Source organism: Helianthus annuus, chromosome 17 (assembly GCF_002127325.2).
Source record: "Helianthus annuus cultivar XRQ/B chromosome 17, HanXRQr2.0-SUNRISE, whole genome shotgun sequence".
NCBI classification, from domain to species: domain Eukaryota; kingdom Viridiplantae; phylum Streptophyta; class Magnoliopsida; order Asterales; family Asteraceae; genus Helianthus; species Helianthus annuus.
Window position 1 is genome coordinate 79,648,482 of NC_035449.2, and position 16,625 is coordinate 79,665,106.

Below are 16,625 nucleotides of genomic sequence, written 5' to 3' on the forward strand. Positions count from 1 at the left end.
ATAAATATAGTTTTATATATTAAGTAATAAAAAGTTAATCTTTAAAAACAAGTGTATTACACGACTTAAATACAAATAATGTAATCAATTAAGACACACAATTATAAATATATGTTTTGGAAAAAAATGAACTTTGATGTACTATATACTTTTTATAACATTTAACTTTGTTTTTTTTATTTATTGTTAAGTTAGAAACTTGTGTATTAAATAAATTATAACATTTTATTTATCTTTTTATTTATTTATTAGTAAGTTAGAAACTTCTGTGTTATACGTGGTTGAATCAATTTAATATTAAGTAGTTATTAATAAGCAGAAAAACAAATCAAAGAGTTAAGAAAAGAAATATTAAATATATAGGAGATAAGCAAAAAAAAAAAAAGAAAATAAAATAATTATATAGCAATATTCTTTGAAATTATTATTAATAAATAACCCATTATATTAATTAATATAATGATTGACAAAACGATCCATTTGTATTTATTATAGGAAAATTGGTATTAAATAAACCAACCTTTAACCAGTTGGTAAATAATAATCCAACCTACAGAATTGGTATATAATAATCCTACCTATCAATATGTTGGTACTCAATGAACTTCCGTTAATTTTTTTTAACTGAAGTTAGTTTTTAAGTTTTATTTATTACACAAATAGTCCCTGTAGTTGTAATTTACTAGTTTTAAGTATTTTATGAAACAAAAAATCCACTCGAAAATCCTCCTTTTCCTCGATTTGAGGTTTATAAAATAGTTAAAACTAGTAAATTACAACTACAGGGACTGTTTGTGTAATAAATAAAACTTAAAAACTAACTTCAGTTAAAAAAAATTAACGGAAGTTCATTGAGTACCAACATGCTGATAGGTAGGATTATTATATACTAATTCTATAGGCTGGATTATTATTTACCAACCGGTTAAAGGTTGGTTTATTAAACACCAATTTTCCTTTATTATATGGATAGTTATTCAGATGTTTATATGGATGAGATGAATTAAAAAAAGCCGGTGGAGAATATTGAAAATCGAATTTATTAGTATTTTATTTATATAATTTAAAAATAACTTTATGTGAAGTGAATAAATTATTTTTATATATCTTTGAATTTTAGTCTTACTACTTATTAATATCTATTATGAATATTTTTAATTATAAAAAATAAGTATTTATAATTAAGTATGAGATAATTAAGAAGGGGATAATGAATATCTTTGATTATATAACATACGTATTTATAATTAAGGGCATGTTTGGTTAAGCTTTTCAACCCAACTTATCACTTATTGACTTAATCAAAAAGTTAAAAAGGAGTTTTAGTGTTTAGGCAAGCATAAAAGTCCTTTTCAAAATGACTTTTTGAAAAGGAGAAAAAAAATCAAAAATGAGTTTTTGAAAAGTTAGAGGCTTGTGACTTTTTGATCAGCTTTTAACTTTTTAACGACCAAATTACCTGATTACCCCTCAATTTAAAAAACAACTTATGAAAGCATGTCTCTTTTAGTCATTTTACATCAATAAGCCAAGCCAAACACTTTTTAAAAAACAACTTATTGACTTATTGGCTTTTTCCATCCCATAAGCTAATACAAACACTTTTTAAAAAAATACTTTTCAAAAAGTTATAAGTCAATAAGTACTTTTCACAAAAATTCTTTTTTACCTTAAATAAGCTTAGCCAAACATGCCCTAAATAGGAGATAATTAAGGAGGAGAAAAAGGCGGGAAAATAACAAAATATATAGATCCACTGAGTGACACGTGTCTCTCGTAGGTTTGCTTTATTATATGGATAATAATAATAATAATAATAATAATAATAATTTAATTTTGACTTTATTCTTATATTATCATCATACTCAGTAAATAATAATAAGACAAAATTGCATAAATCAATTTTTATGTTATACCTAAACTGCACTTCATACCTTTCACTATGAAATTGACAAAACCCAACATTTATGTTCATGTTTTGTAACATTCTATAACCATTACAACTAACATTGTCACACCCCGATATTTCCACGCATTACCGGTGGGGAGTATCGTGACGAAGTTGATATCGTCATAGTCAAACAACACAAATTTAAATGCACAGCGGAAGCAAAAGATAGATTCATTTCAACTGAATAAATTGTAATATTAAGTATCACAAAATAGTTGAAACAGATCCACAGGCGGATCGAAAGAAAAAGGAAATTGTTCAACAGACTTTAACATCTAGAGCTTGCGAGACTTGATTATTGATGCCTGGAGTAGCCAGCCTATTACGTATAGTACCTGCACTTAGTCTTTTTGGAAAATACGTCAGTTTACACTGGTAAATACAACTTAATTGGCTCATTTTGAAAATGTTTAAAAATTGATTTGAATGCACTTAGGCAAAAATATCATTTATAACTTGGGACAATTATTTAAAAATAATCTTGTATACAGTTTTACTTATTTGTCGTCCGTCAGGGCCGGTTTGTAGGGCCGGTCTAGATTAACTGACACGCCACAGGTATAATACCCACAAGGTTAATTCCTTTAAGTGGACTACCAGTTTTTACATGTGCAACTGTCAGGTGTACGCCTACACCCCGTGCTTAGGTCGTGGCCATTTCTTTGAATGATGCCAAGGATATCCGGGACATGGTCATTTAACCCCCAAAGGCCATACACCAAATAATACAGAATAAAACAGGTTATGTAAATACATTAATCACAATACGATTTAAATGACTACATACCCGACCAAGCGGTATTATTATAATACCGTATCCCAAGCCCGTATAGGGAAAATAAGTTAAGAGTATTTACCTGAGTAAATTTATACAATTTATCCCAGCCGTATACCATCAAGTAAGTACAGGTAGCTTTTACTGGGCTCCTAAATCTGGAACGAAGGTTTATATTAACCTATTAGAATCCTAACTGGTCTTTAATTAAGCCTAGACTTAGACCGGTTAGTTTTCCAAGGAAGATACGGTTCAAACGCATGATAAAACGAAGACCGGTTTAGAGTGTGGTTTTGACCCAACAAGCTTGTATGCTTGTTTAATATGATTAACTTAAACACATTCTGGATTTTGAGACAAAGATGATAAGGTTTGACCCGTTTCGGCTAATATATGCAAACTAGTTAAATAAGCCGATCCGAACGCGAAAAGTGCGTAACGAGTAACCCAATGAGTCATGTACAAGTTTCCTAAGTTATTATGCCTTAAATATGTTGTGAAATCAGTAAGATATCTTCTATTATGTCCAAAACGGATTTAAACTCAAATTACGCCCCGTATGGGTATTTTGGTCATTTTAAAGGTTATAAAAGAGTTTAAATATTAAACTGAGTTACAGGTCTGATATAATCAGTAAAAATACTTAATTTAATAAGTCATAATATTAGGGTATTGCATATATGTGAAATTTATCCTTTATAACTAAACCATGCACCGAAGGGGGTATTTCGGTAATTTTACTTAAGCCTAAAAGGTCAAAACTGGAAATCTGAGTTTACAACTTTTGCTTACTATTAAAATATAAAAAATTACTGAAATATCAGTAGGCATAAAACCTTATATGCTTAAAATAGTTTTAATACATACTATGCGTTAAAAACGCTTAAAAAGGCGATTTTAGGCTATTTCCGGGTTTTATAAGAAAAGCTGATATTTTTATTATTCCAGAAAGATTAAAATACTTTATTTATCATATAAAATCAGTAGCAAAAGGTTTGGGGTCAAAATGTTTTATAAAACTCATTTTATAGCCCGAAAGGGCAAATCCGACAAATACCGATTTAAGCTTAGAACTCTAAGTTATGCTCAGCCTAAAAATAAATAAAAATCTTCAAAAATCCCAAAATATTATTTTATATCAGTAGGTAAAAAGTTTGATATCAAAAATTGGGTTTAGATAGGCTATATGCTAATTATGCCGTTTATTAAGTAAAAAGCTTTCTAATTACGCTATTGAGCATAACTCCTAATCTAGACCTCAAACTGCTGTGAAACTTTAGGGACATATTTATAAATCACTAATGAAGGTTTCTATTCTTTTACTTTTTCAAAAATCACGTTTTAAGGTGTAAAGGGCATAGTAGTCAACATTTAGGCATATAACGGAAACATGCAAATGATTTAGATAAATTATGAACCAAGTTGTATAATCACAGAGGGTTATACTAGCATGAAACCTGGTCCTAATAAGGCTCTAAGGAATTTCTAAACTATGCTCAAACGGGTCAGAACTGAAAGTCATAGTAGAAGTCAAATTATGCGACTTTCGGTCCCGAACCGAGCCTAAACTGAAAATTGTCGGGTTGAACATGTTTAGACATGTTCTTACATTAATTACCAAGTTATATTAATGATAAAACAGGTTGAATGTCTTCTACATTGCTAATTATGTGTTAATTTGAAAATAATCTTTATGTTGACTTTTTAAGATTAATTTTGACCCGACATTTGACCTACTTAGGGTGGGAATCAGAGAGTACCCTTTTAAGGGTTTATTACCCACATAATTACCAACTCATAGGTATTTTCAATTCGAGATTTGACTGGACAATTCTTGATTAATTATGATGGTTTGACTTTAACCTAATTAACTAAGCTAAACTGAATTAGGGAAGGTTAAGGACACTTACAAGAGTCCTAAGCACGATTAGGAAGCCTAAGAGAACTTGGTTGCTAACCAGAGAGCTCCAGAGAGAAGTTTGAAGTGAGTTGCAAATGAATGACAAATTGTTATAACCTTGAGCTCCTTATATAGGACTTAGAATTCTATAGGATCATTACAACAAAGTCTACTAGTGTTCCCTGATGATCCCCATGTGTCCCTATGCATGCAAATCTGTTGGCCACACTCCTGAATTCGAATACCATGCAAATAAGGCGGTGTAACAGGCTGAACATGCAGCTGTCCATTTTCTGCTGCCAGCGACAGTCTTACGGACCGTAAGCAAGAAGCCTTGCGGACCGTAAGCACCTCTTACGGACCGTAAGCTCTTGGCTTTGCGGTCTGTAACCGACCTTCATCTGAAATGCCCAGTTACCAACCTTACGGACCGTAAGCCTTTGGCCTTGCGGTCCGTATCAGCTTCTAAATTAAAATCGCCCAGCTCCGCCATCTTACGGACCGTAAGGCACCTCCTTTGCGGTCCGTAAGCCTTCATCAGAAGACAAAATCTTTGAAAACTTTTAGGCTTGACCATGCATTCTTTTATAGCTCGAATCTTCAGTCATAATTAGCAGGAGGGGACCATAGAGACAGGCTTTGCATGTCCTTGCATGTGTTGCTAAGCACATGAGTTCTCTTGGACTTATGCGAAAGACTTTAATTTGAGTTTTTTGTCGTGAACTTCATAGGATCCCTTTCTTTAAAAACTTTGAATTGTGAATTTTCAGGAATAACCGGATTTGAGTATATTTTTGATGTTTTTCAAAATGTAATAAGGTTTGGGATTTGTAAATAGGTCGCTCAGAGGTGATGATTAACATGTCGACATTTTTAAATCCTACCATACATCTTTTAACATGATCCGGGTTTATAACATGTCTGCTTTACATGACACGTGTCTTTATTTTAATGGGTATGATTTTACGAGGTGTTACAAACATCGTCCAAAAACTCAGTTAAGTTATCTCGCATGCTTTGCATGGGAGGGTACTATGTTTTTTATAACATAAAGGTTGATTTGTGCAAAAAGATTATCTATAACATAAAGGTTTATGTAACAACTTTCAGTAAAATTAATATTTAGTATGATAATTATCCAATAAGGAAACCCTAATTGAGACACCCAAGTGATTCCGCATAAACCCTAAAATTTCCAGAACAATCGAAATCAGGATCAGGGCCCCTAAAACTCAAAGGGGGTAAACCCTAGTTAACGATTATCTAATAAACTCGTTGTTAAATTTTAATTTGAGAATTTTGTCAACTCAGCTAGGCTAGTCCCGAACGTGGCTACCCTACAGTAAATAGGTATCCCTTACGGACCGTAAGGGAATAGTCTTACGGTCCGTAAGCATGTCAATTTTCGTGTATAAATAGCCGACATTGGGACTTGAATTCTGGCCTTTGAACGACGTAAATTCTCCTTTCGTAGACTGAGTTATAGTAGAAACAATCCACAAACACACACGAATCACTAATTAGTATAGCGGGGTGCTGCTGCGATACCGGGTATTAACTCAATCGCTACTGCGATTCAACGTCCGATCGATTATAACTATCCAACGATTGTTTGAGTGCTGCTCAAATTGAGTTATACTTTGTTATTCATCGTGATTTCGACTTGAATGTTTGAGTGCTGTCCGAACTCGGGCTATACTCTGTCATTCGTTGTGAATCCGCTGAATTGTTAAGTATTGCACTTGTAAAGCGTTGTGAGGGTTTTATCTCGTGATTGTCGTTAAAGTTGAATTGAGTTAGTACACTAATACGCGTTCCATTGTATCTAGAAATTAGAACTCGTAAGCAAGGAGCTGCTAGAATACTTAATAGCTAAGTAAACTTAACAGTTAAATAAATTTAGCAGTTAGCTTAGCTGAGTAGATTAATTTATCTATTAATTAAGATTAAGTAAGATTAATTAAGCTAAGCAGGATTAATTAAGATTAAGCAAGATTAATTAAGCCAAGTAAGATTAACTAATCAGCTAAGTAAGATTTATGAAAAACCTAAATAAATAAATATATATATAAAAAATAGATAATATCAAAGGAAGGTGCTAGGAAGGTGTAAGAAGATAGATATCTGTGGATAGGAAGCTTCCTAGAAAATGCATAAGTAACTTCCTAGAAAAGCTATAGGAAACTTCCTAGATATACAAGGGAAACTTCCTAGATATACAAGGGAAACTTCCTAGAAATTTCCTATTTCCTACCTATAAATAGGACGCTTAGGATTCATTTTTCTTTGCTCATTTCTTTTCTTCTTCTCTCTATACGTTGGTGTTCTAACCAATAATCACCGATGCGATGTTCTGTCCGACCGATTCAGGAACCAACTAACGGATGCCAAAGTGCCATACTTTGAGAGTTCGTTAAACGGATGCCGAAGTACTATACTTTGAGAGTTCGTTAAACGGATGCCAAAGTACTATACTTTGTGATTTCGGTAAACAGAATCCAAAGTGTTACACTTTGTGAAATTCGTTAAGGTTCGAATCTCGTGACTACCGTTAAGGTTTGATTTGGGTTTTACACAAATACGTATTCCATTCTGTTAAACTATATGTTTAACTACCAAAAATACTCCCAACTACACACTCACAATCAAACAAACTATTAAATCATCAGAAGATCCAGAATAATAAAGTGCATGCTTAATTATCGGAAGAAGTAGAATCAAGAAGCTTGTTAACTCAATCTTGCATGCTTATATAGTGAGTCATTCTCTTTTTATCAATTGTTTTACAATACTCCGAATTATTTTCCAAAGTTATAATTACAGGGATTAAGTCTTTGTAATCACCAAATTACAGCCAGTATGTGGGGTATTGTGCACATTACTAGTGTTATCAGTTTAGGTGAGCGTACCTAATTCATGAAACGTCACTTTTAGGTGAACGGACCTAATAGTGATTGACGTCACTTGTGGGTGAACGGACCCAACAGTGATATGACCACAGTCACCGAAACGAGTCGAGTGACAAATACTGTTGGTAGTTGGTTGATATCAGAAACATTGTAATCGCTCTTAATACTGTAAATTATAACAAATCTGTTTTGTATAAAACCTGAATGAACTCACTCAGTATTTCCCGCTGACAAAACCTTTTTAAAACGCGTTTCAGGTAATTACAGTAGATTGGAGTAAGAATTGGATCCGGCACTGAAGGACTTCAAGAAGTGGCTTATTTTATTAATTAAATCAACTTAAGAAATATTGTTTTTGGGTTTATCCCGTATTAAAAGCTACCTTTGTAAAACATGGAATTTATTCCATCTATTTAAATAAAATCCGGTGTTTCTAAACTCTGATATTTTTCCTCACTCACGGTCCTGGTGAAATTTCCGCTGCAATGTTTTTTCAAAATAATCACCGGTACCACTTGACTGCTCGCGGCTTCCGATTCCGGCCAGGATGGGGTCGGGGGTCGTGACAGTTTATTTGTGCAAAATGTTATTATATATATAGTAAAATACTTTTTTTTTGCAAAAACATTATTATTTGTTAATAGTTATATATTTATATATATATAAACATATATGAAAATAGATTTAAATTTATTTTATAAAGAGTAAATTACAAGTTTTGTCCTTTATGTTTGGACCAAATTGCAGGCGTTGTCCTTTGTCTTTAAATTTGACGAGTTTTGTCCTTAACGTTTCAAAATTCTGCACGTTATGTCCTTTAACCCTAACTCAGTTAGATTTTTTAGTTTAATATGGTCATGTGCCTTGCACATGAGGGCACTCTTGTCATTTCACCTTCTCAGGGGCTATTTTGTAAAAAAATTATTAATCAGGGACTATTTATAAAAAAAACTTAAAAAAAACAATTATAATATCTCTCTCTAATCTGTACCACTCTTTCTTTATCATCATCATCTTCCTTGAACTATGAAAAAAACACCATCAATTTATTAAAGAGATCAAAATAAAAAAACTATCCCTCTCTCTCTAATCTCTCACTCTTTTCTTTCTATACGGAACCACGCCACCACCGGAACACCATCACACTGAACCACAACCTTCACGAACTACCAAACCAGGGTAACAATGGCAGCCGTATGTTTGGGTCACAAAATCCAGATCGGTAGGATCAGTTTGTTTGGGTCTCATCGAAGTTTCGTCGGAAGGTCTTGAGTCACCGGATGTTAAGAAAGCATCTCACACCTTCAATTTCAACAAATTTCATTAACAAATCACTAGATCTTCGATTCACAGATCTAATGGCTGACAAATCCTCCTTCTAGTCATCATCGCCGCCGCATCCGTTTTGGGGATTTTCTGTAATTTTGGGGATTTTGAAACTGGAAGAGTTGTTCTGGTTGCGGCTAATGCTTTTTTGTGAAGCATGTTGTTTGAAATTGGTGGTGCTAGTATGGGGGTAGATGGTGGCAGGTGGGGTTAAAAACTTAAAATTGGTCAAATACCTTTACAGCTTTGTTATACAAATTTGCATCATTCTCATGGATTTTTACGATGTGTGCAGTACAGCATTGCAATGGAGATGGGGGTGGGAGTTGGCTCTAGAGAGAGAGAGAGAGAGTGTGTAGAGAGAGATTGTGTGAGATTTAAAGAGAGAGAGTTTTTAGATATATAATATATAATATGTAATTAATTTTGTTTTAATTATTAATATGGGTTTTTAAAATAAATATGTAAAAAGACCAAGATGCCCTCATGTGCATGTCACATGACAATATTTAACAAAAAAGTCTGACTGAATTAGGGCTAAAGGACATAACGTGCAGGATTTTGAAACATTAAGGACAAAACTCGTCAAATTTAAAGGTAAAGGACACCGCCTGCAATTTGGTCCAAACATAAAGGACAAAACTTGTAATTTACTCTTTTATAAAATTATGTTTTTAATATTTTTATAAAGTAAATTATAATGACAAGATAAATTACTTTTATATAAAGTACAACTAAAACACAAATTCTTTCAAAATAAAGTTATTGTAATATCCAGAATATTTTTATAATTATATATATTATAACGGATGTTTTAAAACTACTCAAACTAAAAGGTATTTTTATGTATATGTAAGTATGTGTTTATAAAATCAAAATATTAGACAAACTTATATCGATAAAAGAAACTAATAAATTAATTTGACGTTTATTTTTTTTTAATAAACTTTAGTAAACAAATTCTAGATATATAATATATAAATAATACTGATACAAATGCAATAGGAAATAATAGAATGTCTTAGACTGCGTATATATTTTTAATATTGCATTTGTATTATTTACATATTATAAATTTAGAATTTGTTTACTGGAGTTTATTAACGATTTTCTAAACGTCAAATTAAGATTTTTGAGTTAATTACATAGTTAGTCCTTGTGGTTTGCACAAAGTAACATACTTAGGTACTAATAGTTTAAAATCACATTCTAGGGTATTAACTTTTCATTTTGTAACGTTTGGGGTTATTAACGTTATTTGTAGGTTTAAAATCACAATCTATTAGTACCTAAGTATGTTATTTTGTGCAAACCACAGGGACTAACTATGTTAATACCCTAGAAGTTAATACCTCCAAACGTTACAAAATGAAAAGTTAATACCCTAGAAGGTGATTTTAAACTATTAGTACCTAAGTATGTTATTTTGTGCAAACCACAGGGACTGACTATGTAATTAACTCTCAAATTAATTTAGTAGTTTCTATTATCGATATAAATTTGTCTAATATTTTCTTTTTATAAACACATACTTACATATACATAAAAATACCTTTTAGTTTGAGTAGTTTTAAAACATCCGTTATAATTTTAAAAATAATCCGGATATTACAATAACTTTATTTTAAAAGAATTTGTGTTTTATTTATACTTTATATAAAAAGTAATTTATCTTGTCATTATTATTTACTTTATAAAAATATTAAAATCAAAATCTTTATAAAATAAATTTAAAACTAATTATATATATATATATATATATATATATACACACACATATATAGTTATTAACAAATAATAATGTTTTTTGCAAAAAATATTTTACTATATATATAAGAACATTTTTTTTTGTAAAAATCAACCTTTATGTTATAAATAATCTTTTTGCACAAATAAATCTTTATGTAATCAAAGACCATAGTACCCTCACATGCAAAGCATGTGAGGTAACTTAACTGAGTTTTTGGACGACGTTAGTTGTAAAGGTTATAGAACATTACAAAACATGAACATAAAGGTTGGGTTTTACAGATTTCATAGTGAAATGTATGAAGTGCAGTTTAGGTATAATATAAAGGTTGATTTATGCAATTTAGTATAATAATAATAATAATAATAATAATAATAATTTATTCTTATATAATGAAACATCAGATTTTATTTACATCTTAAATTAAGTTTGAATTTCAATTAAAATTTGTTATTGAGCATATGTTAAAAAAACAATCCAAACACTTATTTATATCTCAAAAATAAGTTTTACTCTTTTTTGCGGTTAGTGGTGATCGGTGATGGTGGCTGCTGATGGCAGTTGAGGTGACGCTGGTAGTGGAGATGTCGACGGTGGTGGTAGTAGCGATGGGGAAGCGGAGGTGGTTGTGGGAGACACACTAGTGGCGGTGATGGTAGTGGAAATGAATGGTATATAGTGGCGACATGTTATGATAGTGGGTGGAACTTGTCCATTTAAACGTGTTTTAGTTAACTAGTTTAGTTTTAGTGGTCCATCTTAACCCTTGATTAGGACCCAAATTGACCTATTATGTAATTATAAACCTATAAACAATTTTATAGATAAAGTCATTTTCTTTCAAACTTTTGAAAGTATACGATTACATCATAATTCAGTAAAAAGATGTTCTAAAAAAATAATACATTTTATTAGAGATTAGAAAAGCCTCGAGTCTTTTATTGTTGAGTTAATTTGTAAACACATTTCTAAATATTATATTTTTAAATTTAAATATTATAAATTTAAGGAGTTCTTCGAAAGTCCGAACAAAAACATTGTGAAACTTTACTTTTTACTCCTTTTAAAGTTTATCAAACCACAGCTATTTGATTGTTCTTATCTTCCTGTGGATGATCAAATCAGTGGCGGAACTAGAACATTAACTTAGGGGTATCCTAAAAAAAATTTTCACCGCGCAATCGTACAATACTAAAAAAACGACAATAAATAAATAAAGTAAAACAAATACCTAATAGATTTGTCCTCTTCTTTTTTTCATAGCTTGAAATCGTTCCATCACATCGTCGTCTTTTACTTCACGTAAAAATCCTTTTCGACCGCACAAACATAGCATTGTTTTTAAAAATTTCGGGCACATTCAATTGCGTAAATCCGTCTTGACAAGCTTCAATTTCGAAAAACATCTTTCAACGGTTATGGTTGCAACCGGAAAAGCAAAGCTAGCTTCACTACCCGATAAACTGAAGGACAAGAACTATGTATTCCCGTTTTAACCATAACACGCGCAAGATCACTTATTCCATTCAAGTTTGCAAATTTATCATCATTGCTTATAATGTGACGAAATGGGCAATTGGGATTTGGGTTTATTATTTTCAATTAATTGGTATCCTTGTAGTTGTGCCGTGCCCGTGAATTAAAACTTCAGGGCAATTATTTACAATCTTTTATTATTTTGGGCTAACATATTGGGAAATTGGGCTTATTATTTACAATCTTCAATTGATTTGGGCTAACATATTGGGCAATTGGGATTTGGGCTTATTATTTTCAATTGATTTGGGCTTACAGACTTATTTTAGGGGTGTCCTCGTAGTTGTTCAAGGGTATGCTTGGTATAAAAACTAAAAAAATAAAATAAAATTTTACACTACGGATAAAAGTTGAGCCGTAGCCCGTGCTACGGCTCGGTATACATAGGGTCCGCCCCTGGATCAAATGGTTGTGATACGGTCGAAATTGGCAATCAAGCTTAATAAGCGAGAAAGACCAAGGTTTCAAATAATATTAACACCGTTTTCAGCAAATAATATATACGTACAATTAATATCGTGTAATGTTTTAGAAAAAATAAACTACAATATGAGTTTCTCGTCTTTCGAATGGGGAAGGATTATGAACCGGAGAAATCCTACATTTGTTAACGACTGCTCTACACTCGCCTTTACATGTCTAATATTCATCCGGCATTCTTGAGCAGGCGTGTCATACATCATGATCCTGAAACAAAACAGATGTGAATTTATCACAAAAAATACTCTTTGGCTGGTCAAACCTGACACGAACACAAAAATTGTCCCATACACATGAACTTGACCGCGGCCAGTTTTGTTTTTAATATCATATATTAATACTCTAAAATATAATAATTTAATTAAAAAAAAAACTACGAATGTGTGTAAAACAATTACGTTTAAACAATAAAACCCCAGTTTAAGTTATGAGTTATGACATAATAGTATGATACACATTTTTTCAGAAAATTATAAAAAAAATTAAGCGGGTTAAGCGCCCAAAATTTATCTGGACCGTTTGGACTAAACCCAACCCGTCAATTTCTTGATAGGTTAGTGTCTTCTTCTCGTGTCGTGTAAAAATGGACCCCTACCTACATCCCCAACTCCACAAGTTACTAAAATATCAATTTTGACTTTCTGAAGTCAAACTAGCACTTACCAAATTCAAATTTGATGTCAGTTTTATGATAATCATCGTCAATAAGTTGGTTTGTAAACATTTGCTGTATAACTTAATGTAGCTTTGATTGTATTCCCAGAAAAAACAGTCAAATATTACATTAAGGTTAGAAAATGTTTTATTATCTGAATGAATTACCTCAGTGTTTTGATACAGATCGAGAGCCTGCTGTGTCATCAAGTTCTCCATACGTCGTCGGTAAATCCTACGGGTCCATTGCAATCAATTCATCCGTTTCACAACGCCTCAAAGCAATAACCATGGTTTCATTGTAAGGTTGTAGGATTTCACAGCATTCACGACGTGGTGAACTCATCTGCACAAAGATAAAATCAAGTCAACACAATTTTCATTGTAAGTTTGACCCCTTAGAGCCCTAGAGGTTAAATATCTACTAAATAGACCATTCTTAAATGAATAGGAACGGCTTTATTCGTTTGACCCGTTTAGAGATAAAATATCACACTAAATAGATCAAACAAAATCATTGAAGAAAAAACTATATAAGTAAATTAGCCATTAGGAGACATCTAATCAAAATCAAAGAAGAAAAAACTATATACATACTTGTTGGGTATCAGCATCAATCTTTCTGGAGAAAACTTTGATATCGATTAAATTCCGTATCCCGTCGCTTCTCGAGCAATTCATCGACTTTTTTCTGTTATAAAAAGTATGACACATCTTCTCTTCTGGAGCAATGCCTTCAAAAAAGAACAGATCCGGGCTTTTACACGGATCTTTACTGTAATCCCGCATATCGAACATATGAAGCTTCGAAAAAAAGGTCTCTCTTCTCCTCCATGAGGTAAACGTTTTCTGCACCCGAATCAGATTGGGAAGTAACTGATTGCCTTCAAACACTTGAACCACATAACCCCATGAAACTGATACTGTGATCGATTTGGAGGAATCATAGCAGACCGCTTGCTGGAGGATCCGAGGGGGGTCGTGGTTTACAGCTTTAAAAAGATGTTTGACTGATTCGGGCTTGGTCAAACCCGGAAAGATTGGATCTATGATGTCGAAATGGTGAAGTGATAGCAACGGTGATAATGGATGTGCTGCAAGGATCCCGAATAAGTCCCCTCGAACATCAACCTGCTATGCAAAGAAACATTTACTTAAAAGTTCGTCTAAATTATAAAATAAATCAAAGATAATAAATCAAATCATGTACTTATAAAGGGCACTACTATACAAACACCACATACACACATTCCAGACACCAATGACGTGTCATACAGGTCATATGGTCACATGGGTTTGACGGGTGCAAAAAGTGGTCAAACGGGTCGTATGACAAGACGAAAAATGCTCATATGGGTCATATGAGGGCAAAATCATAAGGCCTACATGATTTTTTGACTCACAAAGAAATGACTGTTGTGACCAATGACAAAGTCACACAGCCCGTTAAACCTTTTTTCGGTCTATATCATACGACAGGTAGATGTAACATGTGACCTAGTATACAGTTTTGACACTGCAGTTCGAGGAGAAAAGCTACCGAGACGCTAGTGACGAGTCATACGGGTCGTAGGGTCATAAGGTCAAACGGGCGTATGATAAAGCGAGAAACTGGCATATGGAATGATGTCGAATTGGTTAAGTGATTTTTTTGACTGACGAATAAATAAGTGATGACCACCGGCAAAGTCAAACGACCCGTATCGACACCCTTCTAAAACACTTTAATTGCATAAATGTAGTAACCAGAAGACACAGCAACAAACTCAGATGATTTCCCCTTTGACTCTAAAAAAAGTCAAAACTCAAAAACAAACAAATTTTCACCTGATGAAACCCTGGTTCAGTGGTTAACTCAACACCAAGCTCCGCCAAACAAGAATAAACCCTAGAATCACTTCCATACACATGCGGATACCTCATCAAACACGAATCCAAAACCCTAGCCAAAACCCTAGCCAACGATCTACTAACCGCAAATCCACCACCACCAAACGCCATATTAAACGAATGCTGCATATTCTGATCATAACTCTCCGATCTACTTCCAATATACCACCACTTATCACAATCATACTTATTCAAAACCCTAGCCAAATTCTCCGTAAAAAAAACCGTATCATCATCACCAAACACGTACCACCGGATCTCATCCACACCGTTCGATCCTGTAACAGATTCCGTTACTGATTCAACTGCTTCTTTTACGATTCGTGCAACACGAATCGCGGATCGAAGACCTTTCGGAAAAGTGTACGGAAATCGTGACGTGTCGGCGGAGATAATGACCGGCGGAAGGTCGGAATCGTCGGCGGAAGCGGTGACCGGACGGTCGAGGAAGACGAGTGCGTTAGTGACGTTAGGTTTGTACCAGAGGCGAAGGTAGGGTTTCCGATTTGTGTAGGATTTGGATGAGGATGCGATGGAGAATAAGAGGTGGCGAACTGTGGTGGTGGTTGGAGGTGGTTGTACGACGGTGATGAGGGAGGTTGTTGAGGGAATTGGTGAGGTGAGAGGATGAGAGAGGAGGTAGAAGATGGAGAAACTGGAGATGATTAAGCATATGTCTTTGATGTTTGACGGTACGATTCTGAAAATGGCCATTTTTTCCGGTGACGGTGAGCGGTGGTGGTGGTGGTGGTGGAGTGGAATGTACAAGTGAGTGATGCGTGAAATAGGTTCATTTGTAGGAGAGTACAAGTGTGGCTTTGCTTCTATGTGTTAAAAGGTTATTGCATGATTCATTTCACAAGAAACTTACATGTGGCAATAAACCAACCAATTTTTTAAAAAATAACAACTTTTATTGAATGCGAAGTGTGTTTATTGAATGCGAAGTGTGTTTATTTCCATGATGGTTTGAAAGTGAACCGAAAGAGAAGTTTGAATTTGTAAAAATTACGAAATATATGTTTAAGTTTTCTATATACTATTTTTATAGGTTGTTTAAATTAGGGTTCCAAATCGCTCGTCGCTCACTCAGAAAATGCTCGGATATGATCGCTTGATTTAGTTTGCTTTGCAAATAAGCCAAACATGAGCAAAGGTCCGCTCGGCTCGGTTCGACTCGGATTAATTCATATTTTATACATATCGCTCTATTATATTTGGCCCACGTTATGCAAATATACAATTATATTTATACATACTAGCCTAATCAAACCAATAAAAATATAACACTAAATTTAAAACTAAAACTCTAAGTCGTGACACGACAGTCTTTGACTTCTTTCTCTCATCAATGACAGGTCAATCATCTCTAGCTCTCACCATACGTCACAATGCGATAATTGTTCTTTGTTGCATATTCATCGTCTTACCTGCCTCAACCAAAGTCTCATCCT

General features: G+C 33.3%; 1 protein-coding gene across 1 annotated transcript; it reads right to left on the reverse strand.

Annotated features, from left to right (window-relative positions):
• Positions 1-12,592: 12,592 nt before the first annotated feature.
• On the reverse strand, positions 12,593-16,115 carry LOC110921247. The gene is made up of 4 exons (XM_022165535.2): positions 15,109-16,115; positions 13,879-14,412; positions 13,450-13,627; positions 12,593-12,834 (listed from the first exon to the last, which is right to left on the reverse strand). The coding sequence occupies exons 1-3, from the start codon at positions 15,883-15,885 to the stop codon at positions 13,517-13,519; spliced, it is 1,422 nt and encodes a 473-aa protein (XP_022021227.1). The 5' UTR covers positions 15,886-16,115; the 3' UTR covers positions 12,593-12,834; positions 13,450-13,516.
• Positions 16,116-16,625: the final 510 nt, after the last annotated feature.

Excerpts from the sequence above, each read along its gene's own strand:
- LOC110921247 (XM_022165535.2), bottom strand. The coding sequence starts at position 15,885 with ATGGCCATTTTCAGAATCGTACCGTCAAACATCAAAGACATATGCTTA. Across the intron at positions 14,413-15,108 it reads CTGAACCAGGGTTTCATCAG|GTTGATGTTCGAGGGGACTT; the intron begins GTGAAAATTTGT and ends TTTGCATAGCAG. Across the intron at positions 13,628-13,878 it reads TTGATGCTGATACCCAACAA|ATGAGTTCACCACGTCGTGA; the intron begins GTATGTATATAG and ends ATCTTTGTGCAG.